Genomic DNA, 15,379 nt, shown 5'->3' with positions numbered 1-15,379 from the left:
GGAGTTAATATGGTTCACGTCACGTCCGCCCTTACTTGCCTGTAAGCAGTATGGCGGAAGTGGAGGAGCAGCTACCTCTCTCTCCTCAGGATGGTGGCCGAGGCGAGTGTGGAGAAGAGCCCTCGGATGGAGGAGCTGCGGTGGGAGTTGCCGAGGCGGTTCCCCCTTCAGCCGGCTCCCCGGTGACCGAGGAACCTGCCGAGGACACCAAGAAGAAAAGTAATAGAAAAAGGAATTATTGCCCTGGGGGCGGGGCGAGAACGGTCTATCGCTCTGATTGCCAGGCGCATTGGCCAATCGGAGGAAACAGTGAGCTGCCTTCCTCTGCTAGCTTAACCAATTAGGAAAAGGCAGAGGATATAGGGTTGGGGGGAATGCTCCACGCCTGTTGTACGGGCGCGTTGGTATCTCCCGGCCGCGGGTGGGACGGCAGGACAGCGGCCAATAGCTTGTCCCGACACGAAGGAGTGGGCGGGGCTGGGTCTGTAGCTGCTGAGCTGTGTGTGAGGCGGGCGGCTTATGCCTGGGGGCGGGGCTCCTGCCTCTGCCGCAGGTGCGCGCGCCTGTTTTCCTTCACTCCCCTGCACCGCGCCCTGCCTCTGCTCTCGCCCTAGTTGACGTCCTGCTGAAGGCTGTGGGGGACACGCCGATCATGAAGACCAAGAAGTGGAGCGTGGAGCGGACCCGCACCATCCAGGGGCTCGTTGACTTCATCAAAAAGTTCCTCAAGCTGGTGGCCTCGGAGCAGCTGGTACGTGACCTGACTTGTTTATTCCCAAGCCGGGGAAGGATGCGGTGGGTCCTGGGGCTGCTTGGTGTCACGTAGACGTGCCAGGGTGAAAAAGGGGATAGCAGTGAGGTGATGAAGTGCGGGACGTGTGGAGCTGGCAAGGCTGCAATCAGCGATGGCATCATGTTGCCTGCTTCTTAATTGTGTAAGTTGCTTTGTATGATGATGAGGTAACTTCACAGGGAACAAAAAGAGCTTGTTGTACTTGCTGACTATGGAGCCTGTACTGGCATAGCTATGATAGCATCACCCCAAAGGATAGACAGCCTGCACTAGAGAAGGGTTTTTTCCATCAGTGTAGGAACGCCAGCTCCAAAAACAAAGTTAGCTACCTTACCAGAAGCATTTTTCCATTGACATAGCTGTGTCTACATTGGGGTGAGGTTAGCCTATCTATGCTAAGCACAAACTCTGCTGTCTAACAGGAAGTGAAATACACATATAATAAAACATAAGGAAAACACACTTCATTGTAGTGCATAAAGGAAAAATATCTAAAAAGCCTTATATTAAATAAAAGCTATTGCATTTCCTTATGCATTTATATAGTGCCTAGCACACTGAGGTCCCAGGGCTCCTAGGCACTATTGCAGGGGTCGGCAACCTTTCAGAAGTGGTATGCTGAGTCTTCATTTATTCACTCTAATATAAGGTTTTGCGTTCCAGTAATACATTTTAATGTTTTTAGAAGGTCTCTTTCTCTAAGTCTATAATATATAACTAAATTATTGCTATATGTGAAATAAATAAGATTTTTAAAATGTTTAAGGAGCTTCATTTAAAATGAAATTAAAACGCAGAGCCCTCCGGACCAGTGGCCAGGACCCAGGCAGTGTAAGTGCCTCGTGAAAATCAGTTCGCATGTGTGCCATAGGTTACCACCTTCTACACTATGGTAATATAAATGATAAATAATAATATAGATAGATACATCTATGGTCTTACCATCAGGCTCAGACACTCTTGTTCCCCTGGAGGCCAGTTCCTGGTTTTCTTTTAATATACTTAGGTCTGGTCTACACAGGGGGAATTGACATAAGATACGCAACTTCAGCTATGAGAATAGGGTGACTTACTGCAGTGTCATAAAAATCATAGAATATCAGAGTTGGAAGGGACCTCAGGAAGTCATCAAGTCCAACCCCCTGCTCAAAGGACCAATCCCCAGACACATTTTTACCCCAGTTCCCTAAATGGCCCCCTCAAGGATTGAGCTCACAACCCTGGGTTTAGCAGGCCAATGCTCAAACCACTGAGCTATCCCTCCCCTGCTTCACCGCTATGGCGCACAGTACTCGTCTCAGAGAGGTGGAGTACTGAAGTCGACTGGAGAACACTTTGCTGTCGATTTAACAGGCTTTCAGTAGAGAAGGAAGCAGGGGTCAAAGAGGCAGCTGCCCCAGGGCCTGGCAATTTAAAAGGGCCCAGGGCTCCTGGCCGCTTTCAGCCTGGCAGTGGCCAAAAGCCCTGGATCCTTTAGATCACTGCAAGAGCCCCGACGTGCGCAGGCTGGGCAGCACAGAAGGGCTGGCTGGAGGAGGCTTACCCCTCTCCACCTCCTGCTACCCGAGGCCCTGAAAGTACCAGTAAGACTTGTATGTTACTTTCACCTCTAGATAAAAGTTTCCATGGGTATGTTTGATGCAAGAAATTTTGCAGTAGACAGGAGGTCTTGGTGTTGAATATTCAAAGTAAAAGAGCGAGGACCAGACCATTGGCCTGATGGCAGTGTGCGAGACAAGTGCTTGATTGCAGGTCCTAATTCGAATGGTGTAACATGCTCAGACCTGGGGAAGTGAGGATGACTCACATTGTTCCAGCAAAGACCCCATTGGCCAGTTAAAGAACAGAATTGCTAGGTTCCATGCAGTACCTCTCTCCCTAAATGATGGTGGCTCTGTGCATAACTCTGAAGGTGTAAAGAGAGGTAAATACTGTGAACAGAAGGTAACCTTCACTCCATCCCTGACAGGGGCATAGAGTTGAAGAAGTGCTCCTTGTAGATAGGAAGATAACACACCAGGCAGATTTTTTCATCTTCTGTTTTCTTCCCTCACAGTTTATATATGTGAATCAGTCCTTCGCTCCTTCTCCAGACCAGGAAGTCGGGACACTCTATGAGGTGACTTTAGTTTTGAGTGTTGTTCTTTCTTAATATTTATTTAGTAGAAACTGTCTGTACCCTTGGCTGACTTTTTAAATCTGCTGTATGTCTGCCATACCCAAAGTGGTGACATCATGAATTTGGATAACATTGCATGAATATATTAATAACGGGTGATAGTTTCATTATGCGTTTGTCCAATAGTAATAGTTTAATTCATAAATGGACTGCTTCATTAGGTAATCTTGTTGCTTTTCTCCTTCTCCACTCCCTTTTCTTTCCCCTGTAGTGTTTTGGAAGTGATGGCAAACTTGTACTGCATTATTGCAAATCTCAAGCTTGGGGATGAATGGTAAGCAGCCACTGATGCCTAGGACTGGCCTTCAGAAAGGAAGAGGCCTCTGAAATCTTCAGAAACAATGCCCATGGACATGCTGAAGAGAACTGTACATTACTGCCTATGAATTTATTTTATTCTGTGCATTTATCTACAAAATGATGCAGATGACTTGCATAAAAGAGCTACATAGGCTACTCAGCCACGTAATTCTTTCTTCCTTGTGTCAGTTGTAGTATGGGGAAAAAAATTGCATGTGCCATCTGTAGAATAGAGCCATCTTTCCTGCTGCAGAACTCCCTGGTTGCCACATATGAAAGGACATTATTTCATGGCTTGTGAACTGCATAACTCTCCATTGCTCTGAATACTGTATTGAGGATATAGCTTCCCATTATTAGGAGGGATATTTATTGCACATGTGAAGGTGGATTCAATTTACTTCTGACATAATGTTCATCTCTATTATGTGCAGTTTAATCTCTTACCTGTTATGAAGTCTTTACTTTGAATGTGTAGTGTCTCGCTTACACCTCACTTCAGGCAAGTATTTTATAGCATTTGTCTCATAAATAACATATATAAACATACTGTATACTCTCACACCTTAAGCTATGTGAGTATCTGATACAACTGCATTTCTTGAACTTTTTTTTAATAATTTTTTTTTAATTTTTTCCTTTAGCAGTAGCAGGACACATGCTTCTTACCTTTTTCCTAATTGTTTAATATTTTCACCAAAGCTGTAATATACTTGGGGAAAATGTCTCTGGCAACTCTCACCTACCAGCAACAGCAGAAAGAGAGTGATCCAGCTATTGACTCTTTCAGTTCCATGGAAATAAATGTTGGATGTTATGCTCCAGGTCCCCTGCTTCACCTGCTGTATCGTCACTGTTCCATCAAAAGAAATGGAACACCATTTTGGGACATTTTGACAACTATCACAAAGTAATCACAGGAAATCTTCTCCTGAAGAGGACTTGCTATCACAGTAACGGGAAGAAGGATAATGAGTCTCCGTCCCACCCATGCACTGACATCTACCCTGTGTGGGAAAGGAGACTTGCCAAACAGCTCTGTTTAGGGGATGGGCAAAGGCTTAATCGGGTTCCTCTACCAAATCACTTCCCCTGTTAGTAACATGAAGGAATACTAAAGAATTATCTGCAGCCTGCTTATCTATTAATATGTAATTGTAAATTTGGCTGCTTGTTACCCAAAAGTGTGGCTACATCCTCTGCATGCATAATTTTTGTTCTATTTAAGATGTTTTAATAAACTCGATATTTCTTTTTGCATGTTGAAAGCTAAATCAAAATTTTTTGATTTCAGCTAACCAAGTTGCAACCAACTCTAATTTATGCAAATGTGTTGAGTATTTAAGTGCCTGTCTGTATTTAGACAATCAAAATTCTGAAGGATTATGAATAGGTGTGTTCTAAATCTGTTTCCAAATGAATTATTTTAGTAATAATTACTATATTTTCAGAAAACTGATACATACAAGTTTATAATTCCTTGTTTATGAAATGGTGTCTTCCAATAAATCTAAAAACATTCTAAAATAGTTAAACGAGTGTCCCTTTGATTAAAATTCAAAACCAGAAAAATAGATACCTGTTATCTTTTCAGAGCCAATATTGGGTTGCTCTGAAGCAATTGTAACCTTGAACAGCCACTAGAGGGTGCTTGACGATAAAAAGATTTTCACATTTTTCCATAGCTTTTGGAAGTGATTTTGTATTCCCGTTTTGCCTGCTAAACACATGTGATTAGGTTGCACTCAAGCTTGTGGCTTCTACGTGGCAATGTGTTTGTCTAAGAGAGAAACCACAACCCTGGGTCTGTCTAATTAGTTTTAGACTGAGACTGTTCATCTCAGTTGTCTTAATTAATTAAACTACTGGTGTGGTGCATATGGACATTTGGAATGATGCGAGAAGCAGAAAAGGAAAGAATAGAAATGAGAAGTGGAAGAGACTTAAGTCATCTTATCCATCCACCTACTACTGTGGGATTGTTCATCTTGCTGCATTATCAGTTTTATCCTTTTGAGTTTGAAATGAAGCCAGGGATGGGGCTTCTTTTGCTTCCTCGGGGGCTATTTTACAGTGGTAATAGACCTCATCGTTAGGTGTCTGTTTCCTTGCATTCAATGTATGTATTAATTTGCTTAGTTTTGTTCTATTTCAAACTTAGAATCATAGGATTAAAAGTACCCCCTGCCAAGATTCAATAGGGGGTAGACCTCTTATTTATTTAGATAAAATGTGCTTTTCCTCAGGATTTGACAGGTCCATTTGACCACACTAAATCATTCCTGTTTGTCTTTGCATTTGCACTATTTATAGATTTAAAGACAGTTGTTCTTTTCCTCCCCTACTTGTTAGCTGAAAAGTATGTTTAGTTCTTTCAGTCTCTAAACTGGCAGGGTCTAGGGTACAGGCCAGGAGGCTTCTTGTGATCCTGTTTTCAGCTGCTTCTAGCAGTGATCAAGTGGCCAGCTCTCCATTGACCACAATACAGCACTCTGAAGACCACCAGTGATCCATATGCCACCATTTAGGATAGCAACTCCTCCTTAAAAGGATGCCACCATTCAGGATAGCAACTCCTCCCTAAAAGGGGAAATTCTTTATCTGAGTCTGTCTGAAATTATGGATTATTGTATAAACTTTCTAAAGGTGAGTCACATAGCTTATTAAGGTGAGTGAATAAATGGCTAGCAGGTAGAAGAATTCGAGACAAAAGTGTGTGGTCTGTGGAATCTGGCAAGGAATGAAGCCCTACAGTAAATATAGCTTTGACTAAATCAATGTAAATATAATGTGTAATATCTCAATTTGCAGATGAGCCTAAAATGAAGGGTGTGGTTAAGAAACACAGGAGGTAACTGTTTGGCAGGATAATTTTGATAGATCAGGCATCTAGTCGAGGAGAAATAAGAAGTGTAAAATAATATCTCAGCTATGTATAGTTTAAATGACAGTTAATTAATGCAGTACACCTGAAGAAATACATAGCTAAATTGGAGGGAGTACAGTTTAGTGCAACAGATGGTAAAGGAAATAAGAATAGTTATAAAGTTTCTTTATCATAAAACATGATGAGTGAGAGGTGACAAACTGGAATATTTTTAAACTAGATAGGGTTTATTATAAAATTAAATCATGAAGGTTGATGACTGGGACCATTAACACTAGGATGGGGTGGCAGACTTAATCTGTGGGGGAATTAAGGGAAGTCTTACACATCATGGCCCATTCCTAAAGTTCTTAATCACATGGAGCTTGATTATGCACTTTTTCGTGCTATGGGTAATTTCCACCACTCAGAGTGTTCACCAGTGTCGGTAAATAAAACTTTAAATCCATTTGGATTGTAGGATGAGTGGGGGGAAAAAAAGAAACTGTAATAGAAGTAGGGGAAAATATGCATATTTTCATTTTTTATTTAAATACATTTCATAAACTATATTAGCTAGAACTGTATCTGTGGTGACAGCCTCTCAAAATCCAAGTTCATTTAATGCATGGAAGGAAAATACAATAGTCATGTGACTGCCCGAGCAATTTATGGGCGTCATGGCATTACTGTGCAGTTTTGTATATCTGGACCAAGAAGTATTAGGTTGTATGCTGAAATTACTTCTAGTCTCAAATTTTGGCTAAAAATATCAGAAAAACTGGCAAAATAATTTGGAAACTGATATGAATATTTAATGTGTTAACCTACATGTTTTTAAATCTACAGAACTAGATAAACTTCATTCAAGAGTTAAAAAAAAAATTGGCTGAAGAACTGTCTGAGTAATTAATGTTAATTCTTGAGGAAATCTTGTAACATTGGGGAAGTTCTAGAGACTGGAAAAAAGCTAATGTGCCAATGTCGTGCCAAAGTTTAAAAAGAAAAGGCTACATAGTAACTATGGGCCAATTATCTTGATATCAATCCAATGTAAAAACATGGAAAGTCTGATACGGGATGCAATCAGTAAATAAATAAATAAAGAATGGTAGCATAATTGATGCAATCAAGATGGTTTTATGTCAAGTACGTCTTTAGATTAGAAGCTTAATTGATAGAGGTTACTATTGATATAGTAACTATACTGACATGTTACACACAGATTTGTGTAAATCAAATGACTATCTCATATATTCTGATATTAATAAATACCACTATACTAAATCTATATATCTATTAATGGATTAAAAACTTAAATATTAAAAGGTATCAGATATTAATTGTAAATAAGGAGGCATCTAAGGGGGTGTTTCTAGCGGGATGCATCCAGGAATGCTTTCTTGGTCTAATGCTATTTAATATTTCTATTAGTAATCAGCAAGAACATATAAAATCATTGCTGGTAAAAATTTCAAGTGACACAAATTGGTAAAGTGGTAAATAATGACAGCTCAATTCTACAGAACAATCTGGATTGTTTGGTAAACTGGGTTCACTTGAACAACATGGTGTTTTTGTTTGCTGTTTTTTACACGGCTAAAGGGGAGCCAGAGGTATGTAAGGTCATACGTACCATTATGAACAAAGAATGTGGATCTCATTTTTAGGATGGGGAATTGTATTTTGGAAAGCAATAATTCCAAAAAAAAAAAACTTGGGGCCACTGTAAATAATCAACTGAACATAATTTGTCAATGTGATGTGGTGGCTAATAGTGCGATTCTTGGATGTGTAAGTAGAGGCATATAGAGTAGAAGTAAGGAAGAGGAGATATTACCACTGTGTATAGCATTAGTGAAACAGTTACTGGAATAATGTTTTCAGTTCTGGTGTAAACACTTTTTAAAAATACAAATTGGACAGAGTTCAGGAAAGAGCTCTATGTGAATGGTCTGGAAAACCTGCCTCACAATGAGAAGAAAGCCTTCTCTTGAATAAAATAGACTAAGTGGTGACTTCATTGTGGTCTATGAGGGAAAGGTTCTGACAGAAGGCTCTTCAATCCAGGCTACTATCAGGCAAAAGTATAACCAGATCCAATGGCTGCAAGTTGAAAGTAGACAAACTCAGACTAAAAATAAGGTGTAAAGTTTTAGCCATGAGCGTAATTAGTCATTGGAACAACTTATCTAGGAATGTGGTGGATTCTCCGTCACTTGAAGTTTTTGAGTCAAAATTGGATGTCTTTCTAAATGACACTCCAGCTCAATTAGGAGTTGTAGGCTTGATCTAGAATTATAGAGTGAATTACAGAATGAAATGTATGATGCAGGAAGTCAGACAAGATGATCATATTAGTTCCTTCTGATCTTAGAATCTATGAAAAGTTGGAAAAATCAAATTTGACTTCCACTGTTTCCTAGTCAACTTGTTTGTTGCTTTAAACTGTAGTTCTGACTATGGAAGTTTACTTGGTTTACAGCAGCAGAATAATATAATAATGATCTTGCCTTGCTGTGACAGTCTCTGTACCATTTTTCCCCCTTGTCACTGTCAAAGTATGAACCCTCACTCTGAACCTTAACGTCCAAAAGATGGGGTACCTGCATGAACCCCCCTAAGCTTAATTACTAGCTTAGAAATGATAGAGCTGCAACCACCTAAAAATATAGTGTTTTGGGCACTTTCTGGCCCCCAAACCCTTCCCTGGGGACCCCAAGACCTAAGCCCCTTGGATCTCAAAACAAAGGGAAATAAACCATTCCCCTCCTTTCTTCCTCCCAGATTCTCCCCTCCCTGGGTAACATTGGGAGATCCCTGTGATTCAACTCCTTGAATCTTAAAACAGAGAGGAAATTCACCTTACCCCCCCCATTCTTTCCCCCTCCCAGACTCTCCCTGAGAGAGAGACAGTAATCCTAACACAGAGAGAAATTAGGCTTTTCCTCCCCCCTTCTCTCCTTTCTCCCACCAATTCCCTGGTGAGTGCAGACTCCCGCCCCTTGGGTCTCACACAAGAATAAAAAAAAACAATCAGGTTCTTAAAAAGAAAAACTTTTAATAAAAGAAAGAAAAAAGTAAAAATTGTCTCTGTAAAATCAAGATGGAAAATGTTACAGGGTCTTTCAGCTTATAGACTCTAGAGAGAATCCTTCCCCCAGCACGAGTACATGTTGCAGCAAACAGAGATACAATTCTTCCAGCAAAAATACACATTTGCAAATAAAGAAAACAATCAAAAGACTAAACTGCCTTTCTAATTGGTACTTACTAAATTGAACAGGAGAGGCTGTTTCAGAAAATTGGAGAAATCTGCTTACATGTCTGGCCTCTCTCAGAACCCAGAGAGAATGAAGAAAAACCCAAGCACAAATAAAGGCTTCCCTCCACCGAGATTTGAAAGTATCTTGTCTCCTGACTGGTCCTCTGGTCAGGTGGTCCAGGTTTACTGCTAGTTAACCGTTTACAGGTAAAAGAGACATTAACCCTTAACCATCTGTTTATGACAGTCACTTCTTACAGAAATAGTATTTGATATAACTGAAATACTGCACTATCTGCACAGATGGTAATGTTGATGTAAATGTCTAAACTACTTCATTTGGTTTAGTATATTCTGAATGTTTTATTAAAGGTGTAAAGTATTTTTATATTTCCTCTCATTATTTCCAAATTAACAGAAATGCTACATTTCACTCTGTGCCTAGCAACTGCTTCCTCCCTATGCAAACTCCAGGGACCTAACCTGTTCCTTACAGTTTCTAAATAATTTCAGTTTCCCGCTAATGAAGTCTAGATCCTCTTTGTCAGCTTCTTGATGCTACTGGAACTCCAATCGTCTGATTGCCCCTTACATCTTAAAAAGAAGCAGTGACAAAAGCAGTACCTACCCACGCTCTCAGACTAGGTGAAGGAGTAATTTCCTGTCAACCCTTTAAAGCTCTGTGAACAGCCCTATACATCCTCTACCAGCTCCTGTATCCTAAGAAAATCAGTATGGCCACCTGCCTTTTATCAAAGTATATGAATGAATATTCCATAAGTATTTTCTTATATAAGAAAAAACTAAACAGTACAAGTTTAAATTTAAATTAAATAAACTAATAATTTAAATGAATAGCAAATGAGGTAATCAGAGGTACTGAATGAAACTGGAGTTGCCTCAGTTACAACGTTCTTAATAGGGAGGTGTAGAATCAACTGGTGTATAAGTATTAATGTCAGCTCAGTGCCAACTTGAGCAAAGATCTTCTCAACCCTGTTTAAAGTGTGGTTCTAGAAAAACGACCCCAGAAAATGGGGAATGCTCCTTGTCCATGGATCATTGATGAGGATGGCTAGCAAAGTTATCAGCCTTGCATAACACAGCATGAGCTGCAAGTTAGTGATAATCTTTGTATGTTTTTCCATATGCAAAGAACAAAGATATACTTTAAGCATAAGTGACTTTTATATTAATCAAAGACCACGAAGCAGGAACAGAAGTAAAGTACCCATGAGAGAGCACAATATGCTTATATGTCTCCTCTGCCAGAACAGGAGATGGCTGCCTGTCCATAAATAGTCTTTAGGTAGTTAAAGGTACAGAACATATAATATAAAGTAATATTATTTCCATAGCTAAATTTACCATGATCCTGGGGCAATCTCCATATAAATCAATGAAGCAGATGAGTTTGACCTACTCGATTCAGATAGAAGTGAGTTAACATTAGCTTACCTGTTTGATATGCTCTTATGGAATACCCATTCACAACTGTCAACTTAATCTAATTAAACTTTATAATGTTATTGCTAAATATCTGTATCAAAAGATGGTGTTCTGCAGCATAAAAATATCAAAACAATAGACCAAAGTTGCAACTCCTACATCAAAATGAAAAATCAATATGGGAAGTTAAAATGGGGAGAAAAGTCTGACACTCTCTCTAGGCTTGGTATCAGAGCTAATAATCCCTGCCTTCTCTGGGAAGTGGAATGCACAAGAGGAAGCTGATTTCTAAAACAGCAAAATTGCAAAGCAGAGAAAAGGGGCTCCAAGTAGAAGACCACACAATAACTATTCTAGAGAAGGCTTAAGGAGATTTGATTTTCTCATTGTTTAACTGTTGAAAATTGATAGAGCGGAACATCTTATTTAAAAATGTGTTTTCTCACAATGTTCATTAAACAAAAAAATAAGTGAAAACCTCAGGTTTACCACACACTTCCAGCAGATTAATATATCCCCAGACTGAGCACAAACGGATGGCTATGGATAGTCCTGAGGAGGGGTTGGAGCTGAAAATCACAACTCTCCAATTAATAGTACTTGCTTCACTCAGCAGTGCATATATCAATGTGAATGTATGTTTCAGTGAGCAATACATGACTTAGTGAAGCGTGTACATCACGCACTATGTGATGTATATGTTTCATAGTGTGATTGTTTCCTTATTTGACTGATGTATGCTTGTGATGTTTGTTATATATTTCTGAATAGTAGAGTTTTAATTATGCTTGCAACAGTTCCTGACGTGCTTCATTAGCTTCTGGTTCTCACCGAATAGATCAGGCGTAGGCAACCTATGGCACATGTGCCGAAGGCTGCACACGAGCTGATTTTCAGTGGCACTCACACTGCCCAGGTCCTGGCCACCAGTCTGGGGGACTCTGCATTTTAATTTAATTTTAAATGAAGCTTCTTAAACATTTTAAAAACCTTATTTTACATACAACAATAGTTTAGTTATATATTATAGACTTATAGAAAGAGACCTTCTAAAAACATTAAAGTGTATTACTGGCACACGAAATCTTAAATTAGAGTGAATAAATGAAGACTTGGCACACCACTTCTGAAAGGTTGCAAACCCCTGGAATAGATCATACATTATGTAAATAGTGACATCCACAGGCATTTAGAGCAGACCTTTATGTGAGATAAAAGGCACAGACTTTTGTGTGGTATAAATCAAAACACTTTCAATTTTATTAGTACAGCCCTTATTTGGACCCATTAAAGGTCCAAAACATTACAGCAACATTGTAAGATGTAGTGCTTTGGAGCGTGACTGGAGAATGCCATCTACTTATAAGGGAATATTCTTTGTACCATATAATTTACATACGTTCATTTTTATTATCTGCTTGATAAAATGTTTTATGCTATATATACCTGTTTGCTTATTTACAGTGAACTCTGTGGTATTCTCAAAATCTTTGAGGCACATTACTTTAAACGGATAAGAATGCACATATTGCGCTTGACTGGGCAGAAGGATCTATGCCTCTTTTGTAAATATATAGAATCCTGAGTGAATTTATAGAGACTTGATATTATTGGTAAATAATGATCAGTAGAGGTGTTGCCTTAAAGGGGTGGGGGAAGTAAATCTTAGAATAAATCAGGTGTGGTAAAGGGAAGAGTGTGGTGTATAATGAAGAGGAGACAGGTAAGTAAGGTGAAAGCAAACAGATGTGTTTTAGGGATAAGAATACAATTAATAGGGAAAGAGGAAAACCACAAACACAAATCAGTATTACGACCAATTAAAATAGTGACACTGACTTCCAATGGAGCATAAAGCCCAAACTTAGATAAATTCCTCCCTTGGCCAAGTACCCTATAACAAAAATTGTTTTCTTCCTGCTTAATCTAGGTGCTGAATTGTGTGCAGTAGTTTAGGTCCTGAGCACCACCATCGGGCTAGTGGAAAGCTGTTGAGGAACTCTGAGGAGTCCAACGGATGGATGGTGATCTCCATGGAAGAGAAGCCCTCCAGAGATGGAACAGCAGGATAAGGTAAGTGTTGAAGGTCTTCTCCGGAGACTTCCTCTTCTTCGGGAGAGGTGTCACTCTCATCAGTATGGTCAGAACCACAATGAGACCTGTACCGCAGTGCGCACAGGCTGCCATTTAGATGCACAGCCCTGCATCCACACGGGTCAGTCTTTTATAGATGTTAAAGTGGGAAAATTTGGACTTTTCCAAATAGAAATGCCAAGCAAGTCTGAGGAGATAGAACCTTCAGGGATTTGGGTGGAAAAACAGCTGGGATGACCGGAGCCCAAAGGCAGGAAAATCCAATCCTGACCAGTTGGGGCTAGTTTAGAGTCAGTGCCCCGAGGGTATGTCTACAATACGAAATTAGGTCGATTTTATGGAATCAATTTTAATACGGTCGATTGTGTGGAGTGCATCCTCACTACCATGGCTAGCATCGACTCACAGAGCGGTGCACTGTGGAAAGCTATCCCACAGTTCCCGCAGTCTCTGCTGCCCATTGGAATTAAGGGTTAAGAACCCAATGCCTGATGGGGCAAAAACATTGTCACGGGTGGTTTGGGGTACATGTCATCACTCACTCTCCCTCCCTCCTTCCGTGAAAGCAACTACAGACAATCATTTCACATCATTTTTCCTGGGTTACCCATGCAGACGCCATAGCATGGCAAGCATGAAGCCCACTCAACTCACCGCTGCATTGTAAACACTTGGCGCATTTTCCTGCAGTATGTACTGCAGAACCCGGCTAAGAGACAGCAGTGCAAGGATGATTGTGATGAGGACATGGACATAGACATTCTTGAAAGCACGGGCTGTGGCAATTGGGACATCATGACAGAATTGGGGCTGGTTAATACAGTAGAACACTGATTCTTGGCCCAGCAAACAAGCACAGATTGGTGGGACCACAGAGTGTTGCAGGTATGGGATGATTCACGGGGGCTGTGAAACTTTCTCATGCATAAGGCCACTTTCCTGGAACTCTGAGTTGCTTTCCCTGTCCCTGAAGCGCAGGAATACCAAGATGAGAGCTGCCCTGACAGTTGAGAAGCGAGTGGCGATAGCACTGTGGAAACTCGGAACGCCTCAGTGCTACCGGTCAGTCGGGAATCAATTTGGAGTGGGCAAATCTACTGTTGGGACTGCTGTGATTCAAGTAGCCAAAGCAATCATGGACGTTCTGCTATCAAGGGTAGTGACTCTGAGCAATGTGCAGGTCATACTGGATGGATTTGCTGCAGTGGGGTTCCCTAACTGTGGTGGGGCGATAGATGGAACGCATATCCCTATCTTGGCACCAGAACACTTTGCCAACCAGTACATAAACCGCAAGGGAGACTTCTCAATAGTGCTGCAAGCACTGTTGAATCACAAGGGACATTTCACCGACATCAACATGGGATGGCCAGGAAAGGTGCATGACGTTCGCATCTTTAGGAACTCTGGGCTCCTTGAGCAGCTGCAAGAAGGGATTTATTTCCCAGATGAGAAAATTACCATTGGCGATACTGAAATGCCAATAGTTATCCTTAGAGACCCAGCCTACACCTTGCTCGCATAGCTCATGAAGCCATACCAGGCAGTCTGGACAGTAGTAAGGAGCCATTAAACTATAGGCTGAGCAAGTGCAGAATGGTGGTAGAATGTGCCCTTGGACATTTAAAAGCTCTCTGGCACTGTTTGCTGACTAGGTTAGACCTCAGCGCAACCAATATTCCCATTGTTATTTCTGCTTGCTGTGTGCTCCATAATATCTGTGAGAGTAAGGAGGAGACATTTATGGCGGAGTGGGAGGTTGAAGCAAATCACCTGGCTGCCAATTTTGAACAGCCAGACACCAGGGCGATTAGAAGAGCACAGCTAGGCACGCTCCGCATCAGAGAGGCTTTGAAAACCAGTTTCATGACTGGCTAGGCTATGGTGTGACACTTGTGTGTGTTTCTCCTTGATGCAAACCTGTCCCCTTTATTGATTTTAACTCTCTGTAAGCCAACCACCATCCCCCTTTCGATCACAGCTGGCAAAGGAAATAAAGTCACTATCATTTTGAAACCATGCATTCTTTCTTTATTAATTTAAAAAAGAGGGAGATAATTGATAAGGTATCCCAGGTGGGGTGCAGGAGGAGAGGAAGAAGGAAGGACATGGCCACATTGCTTATTGCAGCCACACTACAAATCAGAACTGTTTGAATGACAGCCTTCTGTTGCTTGGGCCATCCTCTGGAGTGCAGTGGCTGGGTGACCGGAGCCTCCCCTTCCTCCCCGCAGTGTTCTTGGGTGTCTGAGTGAGGAAGATATGGAACTTGGGGAGGAGGACAGGTGGTTGTACAGTGGATGCAGCGTGCGTCTGTGCTCTTGTTGGCTTTCCTGCAGCTCCACCAGATGACTCATCATGTCCATTTGCTCCCTCTTTAGCCTGAGCATTGCATCCTGCCTCTTCTCATCATGCTCACTTAATGCTTTCCTG

At 41.0% G+C, this 15,379-nt stretch overlaps 1 protein-coding gene across 2 annotated transcripts; it reads left to right on the top strand.

The window, feature by feature from the left end:
* The first annotated feature begins 14 nt into the window (after positions 1 to 14).
* Positions 15 to 5,470, top strand: ATG12 (autophagy related 12). Of its 2 annotated transcripts, XM_050946036.1 has the most exons (5): positions 15 to 219; positions 615 to 751; positions 2,850 to 2,912; positions 3,184 to 3,246; positions 3,917 to 5,470. In XM_050946036.1, exons 1-4 carry the CDS (start codon positions 51 to 53, stop codon positions 3,241 to 3,243), a joined length of 429 nt encoding a protein of 142 aa, XP_050801993.1. In that variant the 5' UTR covers positions 15 to 50; the 3' UTR covers positions 3,244 to 3,246; positions 3,917 to 5,470. The 2 variants fall into 2 exon arrangements, with proteins under 2 accessions (XP_050801993.1, XP_050801992.1); XM_050946035.1 differs by having other exon boundaries at positions 16 to 219; positions 3,184 to 5,470.
* The last annotated feature ends 9,909 nt before the right edge of the window (positions 5,471 to 15,379 follow it).

The sequence above is a fragment of the Gopherus flavomarginatus genome, chromosome 3 (assembly GCF_025201925.1).
Source record: "Gopherus flavomarginatus isolate rGopFla2 chromosome 3, rGopFla2.mat.asm, whole genome shotgun sequence".
Lineage (NCBI taxonomy): Eukaryota > Metazoa > Chordata > Testudines > Testudinidae > Gopherus > Gopherus flavomarginatus.
The sequence above is the reverse complement of the archived record's forward strand: the minus strand, read 5'-3'. Positions and strand labels throughout refer to the sequence as shown.